Here is a 16,673-nt window from a genome sequence, read left to right as displayed (position 1 = left end):
TCTGCTTCAATGAATCCAACATAATGTAACTAGGTATAGCGTGCAGCAAAAGTAGCCAATGTAATATTCATTGCGACCATAGATTTCCATCTCATACATAAAAAACATGGATGAAGTCACATATTTGCCAAATCAAATACAGAAAAAGCCTTGGGTATCTACACCAGATGCTGGCCCTGGGTTTGTTTATGCACAAGTAAATGTCATGACATAGGGGTTTTGTTTTCAAAGACAGTAGCTTTCATTACTGGGCTTCGTCTATTCCAGGAGATCAAAATTACCTAACTTATAATCCATTTTCAATGATATTTCCTCTTTCTTAGGCTGAATCATCTGTAATCTTTTTTGCTGGATTTTGGGGTTTTTTTTTTCTCTAAATGCCTCAAATAAATGCCCAGGAAGAGGGCAGATTCTTGACTGTAAGTGGTCAGACAGCAAGAATGAAAACAAAAACCCAACTTCAACAATAATAATAATAATAATAATAACCCCCCCTACATTCTTAGGGTTACAAGAGGGACCAAATTTGATTGCAGAGAGAAAAGAATTCAAGTGGTATCTAATCCTATGCTTATGAAAAATTAATATGCCATCAGAGGAATCACAAGTACAGCTAAGATTAATGAAAGGCGCTTAAAAAATTACAAGCACACAAACTGATTTGATTAAAAAATAATCTCACTGGTCGTCCTGTAATATTCTTCAACTTATCCGCATCTATCCTGTCAGATGGTTATGATTAAAAATAGGTCAATGGGAGGCTACTGATAGAAATCACATGCAAAATGCACATGCAATGAATAGTAGTGGGAATGTCCAGACAGTTTAAAATGAAAGAGCATTTAATAGGATAAAAGGGGGAGGGGGGGGGGAAGGGGAGGACAAAATTCTAGCATCTTACCAGAGTCTTTACTAGCTTTTTTGCCTTCACTAGTGTCTCTCTCACTTGTGTCTTTATCATCAGCAACAGCCACTGATGTACTTTTAGCAGACCCTTCTGTATCTTCACCTTGTTCTTCTGTGGATAAGCACAGAGAAGAGCTAACTTAGTGATCAGTTAACATCAATTAAAAACACAGCCTTTAGTAAGAACAGAATCAAAGGAAAGGGGAGGGGAGAATGAAGGGGGAGAAAAAGAATGGCACTTTCAAGTGATTTTATATGAATTATGAAAAATTTGCAATATTTCAGATTCTTTCCAGAAATTATAAACATGACTTTATCAGATCATACAGTGTTCACCAGTATGACATCTAACGCTTCTCATTTGGTTCCCATTGGCTAGAACTGATTTGTATAAACACACACACACACACACACACATGCACACACACAGTATTGAACAAAAAAACCCTCACATATAAAATGAATTTTAAAGCCAAAAAAGGAGAAAGAAACTCAAAAATCAATCCTATTAGCGTAGCAGTATCTGGCTAATTGTAGTATGTAAGTACTGTATTAAGTATAAACCTTTGGCTTTGTTGGAGAACTCTCAGATTTTGTCTCCAGGGGGAGCTATACAGGGTAAATGATACAACTTAGTATATTGCTCTTAAGGAATCAGTATTACCCACACCTCACTTACGTGTTCACACAAGCTAGATTACATGGAAATCTTCACAGTAACTCAACCCTATTTAATTATTCTGTAAATCTTAGCTATGCTGCTACTGGTGGATTAATCTGTTTATGCAGTTAGCTTCTATGCTGGGGCTGTGTAGCACTAATCCGTGAAAGGCCCACTGTTCCTTTTCATTCTGTGATCATTTGTCTCTCACTGTGCTGATGTCACATTTTAATGAATTTTTAGCAATCTGAGTAATGCCAGATAACCAGACTTGCAACTCCCTACAGCACGGCATGCTGTTTTCATTGCAGCACAAAAAAAAATAAAAAATAAAATAAAAATAATATTTCCCAGTTTAGGTAGGAATTATATAAATTAGGAGGTGAAGGTAAAATAGGATTTGAAGCACCAGGCTGCTCAATTTCATAAAATCTTTAATGACCATATAAATTAACCCTGGAAAGGCAAAAGGTCACAGACACACATTTGCATACACTCTTCTATTCACTTTTGATAAGCAGAGCTTTTATGCAGAGAACATGATACAATTAACCCTTCAGGAACCACACAAAATGCAGTTACCGACATTTTAAGTGTCAAGCATTAACTGAAAATTACACACTGCATAAAATTTTCATTGTAAATGCTATAGTGATTGAAAGGGGAAATAGTGGCCCTCTCCGCACCCCATGTTTTATTAATAACTTTCTGACAAGAGAATGAAATATCCTCTGTCATATGTAGCAGCTGAGCACAAAAAAATTGCTACTTAGTGCCTTACTTGCCAGCCATGCACTGTAACTATACATCTAGGCAAACAACCCTAAGAAAGACAGTAGCGTGCTTATCAGATTCAAAACTCTACACAAAACCTTTTGTAAATTAGAAAAGAAAGAATTCAGCTGCAACTTTGAATTAAAGAAAAAAAAATCAAAACAATGTGTTTGGCACGAACTTGCCAGTGTTTCTACATGAGAGGGCTCAACATCAATGTCCATTTTTTAAAACAATGCTGAAAGAAAGGCAGTCACATCTTTTTAAAATAAATGTATATATAAAAATTACCATCAAAATGGAAACACACTTCTTGCTGCTTTAGCCTCTTCCCTCCCCCCACCTCCTCTCTCAGTGATGATTACTAATCAAACATGGTAGGCATCTTAGTCACAGTTGGAAGTGAGGCTGTATTTGTAAGGGTGGCAGGGGAGCACAGTTTGGGATGCTGTGAGTCTGTGATCATGACTGGATTGGGCTGTGTTAATGCCAAGTGCACACACATGAAGCTCATATCCAGTGTCAGGCCCCATGGCCTAAAACAGCCAATGGCAATTCCTTTTCGACTCATCCTTGGGAATGAATGCATTGGTTCTTTTAGTAGATTTACTGGCCCATTCCCCCTTGGCTGGAAAATGAAGTGTCAAAGTGCTACTGAGTGTCCTTATCTTGAGGGGACATAAAATCGTACGGGCTATCGTGGCACACATTAATAAACCATTGTGTGTGTGTCAGGAAAAGAGCGAGAAAATTATGAAGGTACTAAAAGAAAAGCTACAGTATCATCTGGGTCTCATCAGACAATTTTTGCAGGGTGCTCTCCTGTTTTTCTGGTATGTGTTTTAAGTGTGAGAGAAATTCCCAGACATGTTCTCCTATACATCATCGTGGTGTCTGACCTCAGCCTGACCCTGGCAACAGTTTGAGAAATCTGAATGTGAACAAAGACTCTGTGTCAGCAGCAGAGAGAGATTGCGGGATAGACTTTCCCCATCAACTTAATCGCAAACAGCAGTTCTGAGGCCATAACTTTACAGGGCTCCACAAGCCACAAACACATAACCTTTAGAGGTGAAACTGCCCCCCCCTCCACCCCACCTCCCTTCTGTGATTTTTCTCAGTCCTCTGGTACTCCCTTTGATGTAGCAAGGCAATTAGCTCTAATGTTCAAGTACTGCAGACCTGTTTTATGGTTTGGAAGGTGAGAGCTGTTTATTACAGGTAGGCTCCTGGGGGCCATAAAGGCTTTGCAAATTTTTAATCATGCAAAAAACTAATCAAAATGTAACTTATACACACCATAAAAATTAATATCATTATTATGCACAGTATAAACTGGCTGCCTCAGCTTTCAAAGGCACTCACTTTTAGAAAATACATTTGGCATTCATTTCAGAAATATGTATGGTGTTCATTTCAGAAAGAAATTTCATAGATAAAAAATGATAATGTAGCTGCTCATAGATTCCTTAGAAATAGTAGCAACTGTGTCTATGACTGCTGCAAGTTCAAACTGTCACCAGGTTCATCAAAGGAATAAGATGAAGATACAGTTGTTCTACTTAAAATAAATTGTTAAAATTAGGAACGGGGATAAATACTGAATAATCCTTCTGATAATTATTGAATTGCATTAGAGAGTAAATGTTAGGCATAAATACCAAATTGTGCTATCGTGCACATCTGTGCTGACTTTCTACAAATATAAATTTTAGCATATTTTATTAGTTATTAATTAATTATTATTATTATTTCATAATTTAACCAAGACAGATACCATTCAGTTCTTAACATGTGATGGCTCCAGCTCAGAATAACAAATGCAGCAAAATGCAATATGATGGCACTTCAGATTTAAGAGCAAGTCCTAACACTCAGTTTTAAATTTACAAGAGTTCTACCTATATATGTTTACAAATGTCAGCTTTGAAAATAAACAGATCATAGGATTCAAACGTACCTTAATGGTTTTAATAACACTTACTATGGTAATATGATATTTTTGTCACACCTGGTTTTATTTTATCTGGACGTTGAAAACTCCCTTTGATGTTGAGTCTCTTGAGTTTAACTATTATAAACTTTTTTCCTACAACTGATTTAGAATCAAATACAAAAAACAATGCTAGTGCAATCTGCAGAATTCACAGGTAGAATCACATTAAAGATGAAAAATTAAAAAGGCTCCAAAAGCAACATTAACTAGCTAATACTGCACTCCGTGTTTTATTGTATACCTTCTACATCCTACACAGCAATAGATTAAGTTACAGATTTAGGTCCCAATCCTGCAATGGGATTTGTGTGGGCAGATCCATATGACCCACACACCATCCCAATGAAGTCAATGCAATTTTGTGAAGGCATAAAGTTCCACCTACGTAGATCCACTTGCATGATCTAGGCCTTAACCAGACAAAGCTGAATACTTCATATGCATAATACAATTTTCTAAGTGATAAAAATCACTTAGAAAAGTTAGACGCCTACAAGTCACCAGGGCCTGATGAAATGCATCCTAGAATACTCAAGGAGCTAATAGAGGAGGTATCTGAGCCTCTAGCTATTATCTTTGGAAAATCATGGGAGACAGGAGAGATTCCAGAAGACTGGAAAAGGGCAAATATAGTGCCCATCTATAAAAAGGGAAATAAAAACAACCCAGGAAACTACAGACCAGTTAGTTTAACTTCTGTGCCAGGGAAGATAATGGAGCAAGTAATTAAGGAAATCATCTGCAAACACTTAGAAGGTGGTAAGGTGATAGGGAATAGCCAGCATGGATTTGTAAAGAACAAATCGTGTCAAACCAATCTGATAGCTTTCTTTGATAGGATAACGAGTCTTGTGGATAAGGGAGAAGCTGTGGATGTGATAGATTTTAGTAAGGCATTTGATATGGTCTCGCATGATATTCTTATTGATAAACTAGGCAAATACAATTTAGATGGGGCTACTATAAGGTGGGTGCATAACTGGCTGGATAACCATACTCAGAGAGTTGTTATTAATGGTTCCCAATCCTGCTGGAAAGGCATAACAAGTGGGGTTCCGCAGGGGTCTGTTTTAGGACCGGCTCTGTTCAACATCTTCATTAACGACTTAGATATTGGCATAGAAAGTACGCTTATTAAGTTTGCGGATGATGCCAAACTGGGAGGGATTGCAACTGCTTTGGAGGACAAGGCCATAATTCAAAATGATCTGGACAAATTGCAGAAATGGTCTGAGGTAAACAGGATGAAGTTTAACAAAGACAAATGCAAAGTGCTCCACTTAGGAAGGAACAATCAGTTTCACACATACAGAATGGGAAGAGACTGTCTAGGAAGGAGTACAGCAGAAAGGGATCTAGGGGTTATAGTGGACCACAAGCTAAATATGAGTCAACAATGTGATGCTGTTGCAAAAAAAGCAAACATGATTCTGGGATGTATTAACAGATGTGTTGTGAACAAGACACGAGAAGTCATTCTTCCGCTCTACTCTGCACTGGTTAGGCCTCAGCTGGAGTATTGTGTCCAGTTCTGGGCACCGCATTTCAAGAAAGATGTGGAGAAATTGGAGAGGGTCCAGAGAACAGCAACAAGAATGATTATAGGTCTTGAGAACATGACCTATGAAGGAAGGCTGAAAGAATTGGGTTTGTTTAGTTTGGAAAAGAGAAGACTGAGAGGGGACATGATAGCAGTTTTCAGGTATCTAAAAGGGTGTCATGAGGAGGAGGGAGAAAACTTGTTCTCCTTAGCCTCTAAGGACAGAACAAGAAGCCAGGGCCGGCTCCAGGCACCAGCCCACCAAGCTTGTGCTTGGGACGGCACCTGGAGGGGGGTGGCGCGGCGCGGTGCAGTGCGGCGGCTCCGGCCGCGGGGGAGAGCAGAGCCGCAGTGGGCTCGCCTCCCTCCTCCCGGCGCTCTGGCCGCCGGGGAGAGCGGAGCCCCGGCTGGGCTCGCCGCCCTCCTCTCGGCGCTCTGGACGCCCTCCCCTCTCCCCAGCGCTCTGGCCGGTCGGGGAGAGCAGCCCACGGCCGGGCTCGGCGCCCTCCCCTGCCGCACGGGGGGGAGAGGGGGGACAGCGTGAGGCTTTTTTGCCAGAGCCGGCCCTGCAAGAAGCAATGGGCTTAAACTTCAGCAAGGGAGGTCTAGGTTGGACATTAGGAAAAAGTTCCTAACTGTCAGGGTGGCTAAACACTGGAATAAATTGCCTAGGGAGGTTGTGGAATCTCCATCTCTGGAGATATTTAAGATAAATGTCTTTCAGGGATGGTCTAGACAGTATTTGGTCCTGCCATGCGGGCAGGGGACTGGACTCGATGACCTCTCAAGGTCCCTTCCAGTCCTAGAATCTATGAATCCATGAATAGATATTGCTATTCAGGCCTTGGAATTGCATGGCTTGTTGGAGATGGCAAATGGAGGAACAACTGGGCTAAGATTCCCTCGATCCACTGCAGCCCAATGACACAGTTCAGGATGGGGCTGGAGACCCAGCTGGCCTCCATGGTTGGAGTAGGTCCGGGTGTGGCTGACACAATCTTCTCTCCTGTGATCTGAGGATGCCATTCTGACTTGGTATTCAGGTCACTTCCTTTTTCCCCCTATTAGTCAACTGAAGGAGGCTCCTCTATGGATCTATGGAGTGAGTTTCCTGTCTCCAATCCTGGCCATAGGTCTCTTTCAATCCGCTGGGAGCTTTCTTTTACTCCACCTACCCACCCACCAACAGCTAAAGGCTCCTCTTCAAGCCTTGGTTCCTCTATTTCTCTATTAGTGATCTACTAAGAATGAGTGACTGAATGGTTGTGGATGAGAAATTCAGGTAGGGGGCAAGATGAAGAAAGTTGTTTGTGGTTGAATGGAAGGATGGGTGACAGTATAAGTGCCTTAAATATGATGCTGAGCAAGGGATAAATTGATCTGGCTTTGAGAAGACAAGTTTATGGGGTAGTTTAGACATTTATTAGGGGTTAGATATTTAATATGCTTAACACCTAAAACTTCAATAGAAGTCAAAGGGTGTTGTGGGTGCTCAGCACCTCTGAATAAACAGGTCTCAGTGGGAGAAAACAAATTAACAGAGGTTTGGAAAGGAGGTAGAAGTTAAAAGCATGGAAAGAAAACAGAGAGAGAGAGAGAGAGAGACAATGGGAGATGGGGGGAGAGAGAAGAAAGGACAGTATATAATGCAGGAAAAGAGAAGTGAGGTGAAAGAATGAAAAACAACCATGGATAAAGAGGAAAAATACATATGTTGTCTAAGAGAAATGAAATTTAAGTTAAGGAAGAGGTTTTTGTTTGTTTTGTTTTTGCATCTAGGTTACAGTAATTGCACTAATTTAGCAGATATTTCCAAAACAATTAACTATGAGACAAGTTCCCCATACTCTCTTATTGCAGTTTTACTCATACAAACACCCTCACAAATATGTGTATTTCCTGGGATCCTTAAACCTGCCAAACTGGTCTTGCAGAGCACAAATTGGGACTAGGATGGTTAGCTTTTTGGGTCAATGAGCTGGTTCAAGATTTTAGCTGTATTTTATATAGTGGTCGTTCTCCTTTGTTTTCAAGTACATTGTTTATAATTTCCTCATCTTGGACCTTGGATTGAAAATGCATAGAAACAATCAATTTACAGTTTTTCAGTCAGGCTAGTCTGTGCCTGACAAACTAATAAGAAGCAGGTAACTGTTGTAAAGAAGCCACCTACTCCTTCAAGTCCCAACTCTTCCAGCATTTTGTCTCCAATTTCTAACTCAACAAGTCAGAACAGACCCAGAGCCTGATCCTAGAAACCCCAACTCAGGTAAGAAGTCACATCAATGACGCTGTTCCCATGGGTAAGGGTTTGCAAGATTCAGCCATAAGCAAGCATTTTGACAAGGAAAAATCACAGGGTGAAATTCCAGTCCCACTAAATTCAATGTGAGTTTTGCCATTGACTTCTGCAGGGGTCAGAATTTCACCCACGGGTGTTTTGTTTTGTTTGTTTTTAACATTCAAGTAGACTATGGCTACTTACACAATAGAAAATATTTAGGGGAAAACATTACCTAAGCAGGGGGACAGTATTACCTGACATTTTAACATATTTTACAGATCTGTTGAGCTCATGATAATTTAATGTTCAAGAATTATTTACCCTAGTAATTCCATTGGAGTTAGTCCGAGGGGAATCCATCATCAGTGCTGAATAGCTCCATATATACCAAACACATCACAGATTACCAAATAGACATTTTAATAAACAATCTGATATTACATTTTCCTGATACCACATTTTTACAGAAGATGAGCTGCCTGGAAATAATCTGTAGTCACTCCCAACTGCTCTTTAAGGTCACCCTCAAAGGTCTTTACTCTGAAAGAAAATGTTTCTGGGTATCCCATAACAGTACTAGTCAATTAGCTACTTTGTTTTTGTAACTGCTTTGCCATGTCTAGAAGTACTGCTAGGGAGGGTGATATTTTTGAAAACAATATTATAATAAAGTAGTGGCTGTCATGGAGACCAAATGGTACAGCAGGCGTCAAAGTGCCCTCTGTGTTGCACCATTTTGTTTTGAGGTACTTGGCTATTTGAGAGGTGCTAAGCTCATTTTATTTAAACTGTGGTGGAATGGAGGTGTGAACAGGTTGCGTCTGCAATGACCCCTTGTGGCCTGTCAGGGCATGACTCACCCAGCTGCGGTCTCCACCAGTACTTAGCTCTCTCTATAACAGGGGTGGGCAAACTTTTTGGCCTAAGGGCCGCATCAGATTTTGTAAATTGTATGGAGGGTCGGTTAGGGGAGGGGGTCGTAGCCCGGCCCCCACCTCCTATCTGCCCGCCCCCCCGGGACTCCTACCCCATTTAACCCCCCCCCCATTCCCTGATGGTCCCTCTGGGACCCCTGCCCCATCCGCACACCCCTGCTCCCTGACCACCTCCTGATCCCCCACCGCTCCATCCAACCCCTCCTCTCATTCCTGACGGCCCCCCTGGGCCCCTGCCCCATCCAACCACCCCTTCTCGCTGTCCCCTGACTGCCCCCGGAACCCCTGACCCTGACTGCCCCCTGCCGCCCCATCCAACCCCCCCTCCTTCCTGACTGCCCCCCCGAGACAGCTGCCCCCATTCAACTCCCTGTTCCTTCCCAACCACCCCGACCCCTATCCACGCCCCCACCCCCTGACCACCACCCACCACCAAAGCCCTAGCTGGGATGATTTAGTTGGTGCTGGTCCTGCTTTGAGCATGGGGTTGGACTAGATGACCTCCTGAGGTTGCTTCCAGCCCTAATCTTCTATGATTCTAAAACCAGGATCGTCCAACGAACATTCAGTGGAAACTACACTTCTATTCAGGGTTTGTCTTCAAACACTCCATTCTTCTTCCAGTACCAGTGTCTCACTGTCCCTTGTAGCATGTGCTTACCCAGTCAACAAGCTAGCTCAATCTCTGGGCTGCAACCTAGCTTCTCTCCCATCAAGAACTCTGTTCTCCTTCCTGGTCAGCCCTGAACTGCTAGATCTCCTTTTTCTAACTCCTCTCTTCACACTTGACATTTGCTGCATGTGTAGTAGGGCAGGGACCAACTGAGTCCATAGGTTCTTCTTAACCTTTCATTATCAGCATGGGGCCTATCTGCCTCATTAATCACCTTATTGCTTGTATGAGGCCTAACAGTCCCATCACACATGCTCCTCCTCAGGATGCTGCTTGGGGCACCACTCTCCCCCACTGATCCCCCTCCACCACAAGAGAAAAAGTTTGCATTTAGATGAGCACTCCCAGCCGTATGCTGGACATGGGACAAGAAGGGATGGAGATACAGGTACCACCTCATGAGTCAGAGGTTGGGGTCTTTAATGGCATGGAGCCATCATACAGTAGCATGATTTGTGATCAGAGTGAATTCATTGCCTAGAAGGTAATATCGGAGTGCTTCCATGGCCCGTTTCACTGCTATGCCCTCTTTTTTTATAACAAGGACACCTCTCTTGGGAACAATTTGCAGCTCAGGTAGCGGATTAGATGCTCCTCGACAAAGACCAAGTAGGACAAAACAACCCTCAACCCAACTTCAGAAGCATCAGTTTGTAGGAGGAATTCTTTGATGAAGTTCAGGCTCTATAAAGTGCAACAGAGGTGAGACTTTAATGTTTGAAAGGCCTTCTTACAGACTTCCATCCAACACATCTTTCTCAGGCTGCTGTCCTTGAGCAGATCAGTGTCTCAATAGATGGAAACACCAATACAAACCTGAAGTAGTATCCCACCAGTTCCCAAAACGGATGTTTTTGAAGTCATCATGGGGCAGATCCCTCAAGGCTTGGACCTTATCTACAAGAGGTCATACATAGCCTTTTCGCAAGATATACTCTAGGTAAGTAATTTATCTTTACCTCTATGGCATTGTCTGGGGTTTGCCGCTAGTCCAGTCTTTTTGAGGGACTGAAGTACAGGAACTACCTGCTTCATGTAGTCTTCCCAGTTCCAGGTATAGACCAAAACATCACTGAAGTAAGCACAGTGTAACTGCTTTGGGACAGAAGACTTGGTTCGTTAGCCATTAGAATGTTGCTGGAGCCCCAGGTAGGCCAAATGGCATGGTCTGGAATTAAACAGGTCCTAGGAAGTGGCAAAGATTGTTTTTTCTAGGGACTCCGGAGTGAGTGGGATTTGCCAGTATCCCTTTGCAAGGGGGTGTTAATGTATTCGGCCTTGCCCAACCAATGCAGTAGCTCATCAACATGCAACATGGGTTTGCATCAAACTTTGAGATGGTATTGACTTTTCTAAAGTCTATGCAAAATTGGATGTTCCCATCCAGCTTAGGGACCAATATGATTGGACTCTTTCATTCCCTATAGGACTCCTCAGTCAATCCAAGGTTCAGCATGGATTGGAGCTCCTGCTTAAAAGTCTCCCTCACCATCAGTGGAAGAGGTGTGGAGTCTCCTGGATGCATTGTCCAGACTCAGTTGGGAGGTGAGGTGGGTTTGCTCTAACCAGGCAGAAAATGTTATCAAGAACGCAGCTACCAGTTGTTGGGCCTGGACCTTCTGTTCTGGCATGAGATTTTATCCAATACAGATCATTTCGGGGATGAGATGCTGGTTTTCCTTGGCCCTAATTCTGGTTTTGGAGGGTAGCAAGCTATAAATAGGCCATCCCAGACTTTAAACATGGGTTTAAGAGATTGACGTGGTAAATTTGTTGTTTTTCTGTTGTCAGGTTGTCTAATATCATAATTTAATAGTCCTACCTGCTGAGTAATTTCATAACACCGTGCCAGTGGGCCAAAACATTTGTCTCCAAACTAGAGAATAACAAGAGCACTCAATCTCTGGGTCTGAACCCTCAGAGCAGTGTCCCTTTGTTGTAGGTAGTCTCTTGGGCACTCTGGGTATTCAGGAGATTCTCCCTTGCAAAGATGCCTAAGGTGTCTAGCCTCTGGTGAATGGTGAGAACATATAGCACAAACTGTACTAAGTCTAGAATCCCCCAAGGTTGTTTCTCATACAACAGTTCAAGCTGGGAGAAGTTTGTGGATTACTGAAGCACCTTCCGCACTGCAAAGGTGTGATGGGGAAGGAGGGCAAAGAGTCCTAGTGAAGACAGACTGTGGCCACAAACTTCTTTAACATAATTTTTTAGTGTCTCATTGAAGCACTCTACCAACTTATCTGTTTGGACATGGGAAGTGGAAGTTTGGATAGACGTGATCTTCAGTAGTCTGTACAACTCTTTTAGTATCTGGGATAGTGGTTCCCTGGTCTGTCAGAATCTCCCTAGGCACCCCTACTGGGGGGAAAGATCTTCATTTCTTTGCTATTACCTTTGCATTCATGATATTTTGTGGCATAATCCACAATTACAAGGATATACACGCTGCACTTTTCTCAAGTGGTCTAAACAGGTCCATTCCAATCCTCTCAAATGGGGTATTGACCAAAAGGAAAGGGACCAATGGATCCTTCACCAGTCCTTGGGATGCATCTTGTTGGCAATCAGGGCATGAGGCTCAGAAGTCTGGGATCTCCTTATACACCCCAAACCAGAAAAATCAGGCCAAGGTCCAAAGTAGGTTCTCTTCCCTGCCCAAGATCACAGCAAATGGTCCAGCATGCGCCAAACACCAGATTTACCTGTGGTAGGGTTGGGGAACCAGGAGTTGGATTTGGACCTTCCCCGTTTCGCGCTTCTTCTCCAGGCAGTATGACCATTTGCACTGGATTCAAATGGGGAAATATCTCAGCATGCTGGGGGTCCACTATCTCTCTGTTAACAATGGCTGCTTGTGCATAGGCCCGGCTTAAAGTCTCATCTCTTTTTTGCTCTTCAACAAAGTTACTCGAATCTGGTTCTCTGAGGGGGGTACCCATGTCCTGTGTGGGACTAGGGTACTACTAATGAAGCCTCTAGTTTCCTGGAACTCCCTCTATATGGCCCAGCTTATCCCCTCATGCCAGCACAGTCTATTGAATACTGAGCCTTCTGCTGTAGGGAAGCTGGCATTAGTGCCCCCATATCTTTTGGAGATCTTGAAATTTATCTAGGAGGTCCCCAAAATATTTGCAGTTTCAGACTAAAGTGACTGAGTAGATGAGAGATGCAGCCAAGCTAACCATTACGGACCTTGTATATCCCCACAGTCAGCTGAACTTATGTGCTGGAATATGGCTTTACAAACCCAGGCACACACGCTGTGCCCTGGAGAGGCCCTGGAGTCAGTATTAAAGATTCCCTTACAATGGTGTGGCCACACCCAAGTCTACTAGTCCCATTACTTCCATCCCATTTACTTTAACAGGTACAGTCACTTTAGCTTGCCCTGGCAATCATGCTAGGGCCTCTGCAATTCAGACTTGCCCATAACCAGATTCCATGAACAGACAGTCTTACCTGTGCCTTGGTTGGCCACATGCAAACCTGAGCCTGGTGGATGGTATCGGGACCTACCCCTAGTCTCTGGGTTGACCCTTCTGCAGGGCCCTCCCTGTTCTGGAGCCCAGGTTGTTCCCCTTTTAGAATGTGGATTCTTGAGCTGAGTCCCACACAGCAGACCCAATTCCTACTCCAAGCTGCCCTTGATCCTCCCCTACAACTTTCCATGCCTCTTGTACCCTGGCAAAGGAGGACCTTGGAGGGTATCTTCAGCTCCCCTCCCCCCCTCACACACACAGACACCGTAGCCAGGTTTCCCATCACCTGGAGCAGACCCCTTGATACCAGGGGGTCCCTCTCTTCATGTCTCTATTGTCAAAAGTTTCAGGAAAGGTCGGTGGATCATCTTCAGGCCCCATATTCATGAGTCTGATGGGCACTGAGGCCCCCAAAGGGTCCATGGCAGAAGGCCTAGCTGTTGCAGGATGTTGCAACAGGATAACAACCTGTGGCACCAGATGCTGTGGTTAAGTCTCCTGTCAGCTGCTGCTGGTGGGAGGTCATCTGCTGTAGGAGCTGTGTTGCTGCTGTTAGAGATGGCATTCTGCAATGCCATCCATTTCAATAGTTGCTCCACCCATACTGCGGTGTAGTCCCTTGCTTAGGTGTTTTTAAGTCCTGACCTGTTCCCTTCTGAATGGGCTAGATCTCTGCCCACATTCGCCACCAAGTTTGTGACTGCACTGTATCTGCAGTGTCCTCTTGTGGCCCAAGAAGGTAGAACTCACCCAGTTGTGGGTCTCCACCAGCACATCATTCTCTCTGAGAGGTCTGAGGTAGCAGCGCTTTGCCCCTTTGGCCAAGGCACATTCCTACCCCTTCTGGGATGATAAGGTCCACAGGAAATCAGGAACCACAAACACCACACAACTCAAAACAGGGTCGTCCAAGAAACCTTTGGTGAGACCCCGCTCTTCTATTTAGGGCTTGTCTCCCAAACAGTGTGTGCTTCTGCAAATCCCCTGGGATCTGGTCGTCCCTTGTAACCAGGGCTTATCCAGCCAGCAAGCTAGCTTAGCCTTTGAGCTTCAACCAGCCTTCTCTCCCATCAAGAGAAGCAAAGCACTGCTCTGCTCTCCTTCCTAGTCAGCCCTGAACTGGGTTAGGTCTCCGCCTATCAACTCCCCTCTCCATGCCTTCTGCCTGTGAAGTGGGCAGGAGCCAACTGGGTCCACAGGCTCTCCTTAAGCTTCTCATTGTCCGCATAGGGTCTATCTGCCTCTTTTAATCACCTTATTGCCAGTGTGGGCACTATCTGTTCATCAAAGGAGGATCTGGTAGTGGCACTCTGCCAACTAATGTCACACCCATGTTACCCATTCACTACACCCATATTTTCAGCTTTTCACACTTGCCATGCTCTGTCTCTTCCTCCTGACTCCTGGGAGATCAATGGAGCTGTCTCTCTTCTACTGCACTTCTGTTATATTTCCCTTTCCCACTCTTTGCTGTTGTCAAGGAAGAGTATTTTCTCTCCCCCTGCAGCTGGAAGATAGAAGAGATTCACCATAGCAGTGTAATCATATCTGTCCAGGTTTTGTTTTGGCTCCACCTCCAGGTGATGGACAGGGAGAGGGAATGTCCTCCTGAGAAGTTAAGATGCAGAGGTGCCTTTTCCACTCTGGCAGCTGCTCAGTTGGATGGAATACTCTCTACTCTCCTCCCACATTCTGAGAATTGGTTTGGGAGAGGTATCATGTCTGGTAATGACTGTGGTAAATGTGTGAACATTTTATTTGGCTAAGTTAATTCTAGTTTAAACAGCTTTTCAATAAAATTGGGTAATTTTGCTGTTTTGTTTTTATGTTGCTATTTCATCAAATGTTTTGCAAGAAGCAAAAAGCAGTTTATGAAGACAAAAACCATTAACAGAGAACGTCAGCTGTTCAGAATGCAACACCAGCAATGTTTTCCAGATGTGATTAGAGATGTACAGTTAATCATTTATTATGCAAAACCAAAGCCTTCTCACACTTGGCCACTTCTAAAAAGGCACTGAAGCATGAATCTATGTTGAGAGTAGTTTTACTTTTCCAGTTCATCTGTATTTGTCTTTTGGCTGCCATTATGGTTCACAGAAGCTGCTCTTTCTCCCATCAGCTAGGGTATGGAGAGTATTAGTGTTTTCTGCCATAAGGACTAATACAATTGTATCAAGACTATTTAAAATACAAAAGTTTTCTTCATATACACTGTGTTGTTAACCATTATCCATCATTTGGGACCTTATCCAAGGCCCACTGAAGTTAATAGGAGGCTTCCCTGGACTTCAGTGGTCTTTGTATCAGGCTCCTATTGTGTGCTTGTTCTTGTCTTATGGAAAAGAATAAATAGGAGCCACTCCTATACCATTCATTATACCCGGACTATATCTCCTCTTACTCTTCTTCATTCCAGTTTGTCTTTTTAATATCTCCTCATATGTAAACTGTTTCTTCTGACCCCTTGTTTCTTGTAATTTTTGTTGATCTTCTCTGGATGCTATTTTTTAAAAGTTCTACTTGAGATGAAGTGACCACGGCTGAATGCTATATTAAAGGTGAACATGTACTACTTTTAAAAAATAAAGTTATTATGTTTATTCTATAGATTCTTATACTTAGGGCCCCACCAAATTCATGGTCCATTTTGGTCAATTTCATGGTCATAGAATTCTAAAAATCGTTAATTTCATGATTTCAGCTACTTAAATCTAATGTTTCATAGTTTTGTAATTGTAGGGGTCCTGACCCAAAAAGGAGTTGGGGGGGGGCGGTTTGCAAAGTTATTGTAGAGGGAGGTTGCGGTACTGCTGCCCTTACTTCTGCACTGCTACTGCTGGTGGCGGTGCTGGGCAGCTGAAGAGTGATGGCTGCTGGCCAGGAGCCCAGCTCTGAAGGCAGAGCTTCTGCCAGCAGCAGCGCAGAAGTAAGGATGGCACACTATGGTATTGCCACTCTCAGTTCTGCGCTTCTGCCTGGAGAGCTGGGCCCTCAGTCAGCAGTCGCCACTCTCCGGTCTCCAGCTCTGAAGGCAGCAGTGCAGAAGTAAGGATGGCATGGTATGGTATTGCCACCCTTACGTCTGCGCTGCTGCTGGTGGGGCACTGCCTTCAGAGCTGGGCGCCCAGCTAACAGCCACTGCTCTCAGCCACCCAGCTCTGAAGGCAGTGCAGACGTAAGGGTGGCAATACCATGACACCCCCCCTCCCACAACTCCCTTTTGGGTGAAGACCCCCAATTTGAGAAACGCTGGTCTCCCCCGTGAAATCTGTATAGTATAGGGTAAAAACATATAAAAGACCAGATTTCACAGGAGGAAACCAGATTTCAGTGTCCGTGACATGTTTTTCATGGTCGTGAATTTGGTAGGACCCTACCTATACTACCTTTGTCACCATCATATTTTCTGTTATTCCCTA

The 16,673-nt window shown here is 43.6% G+C and overlaps 1 protein-coding gene across 3 annotated transcripts in view; it reads right to left on the bottom strand.

Moving 5' to 3' along the window:
* The window catches only part of ZFHX4 (zinc finger homeobox 4), a 177,730-nt gene that overhangs the window by 25,537 nt on the left and 135,520 nt on the right, over nucleotides 1–16,673 (bottom strand). For 2 of the 3 annotated variants that reach the window (XM_034763156.1, XM_034763157.1), the window contains exon 5: nucleotides 902–1,018. The exons of the other annotated variant lie outside the window; for it this stretch is intronic. In XM_034763156.1, coding sequence (XP_034619047.1) covers nucleotides 902–1,018 — 117 coding nt within the window. The remainder of the gene's footprint in view (nucleotides 1–901; nucleotides 1,019–16,673) is intronic. 3 annotated transcript variants of the gene reach the window in all.

Source organism: Trachemys scripta, chromosome 2 (assembly GCF_013100865.1).
Source record: "Trachemys scripta elegans isolate TJP31775 chromosome 2, CAS_Tse_1.0, whole genome shotgun sequence".
NCBI lineage: Eukaryota > Metazoa > Chordata > Testudines > Emydidae > Trachemys > Trachemys scripta.
This window is presented reverse-complemented; position numbering and strand designations above follow the sequence as displayed.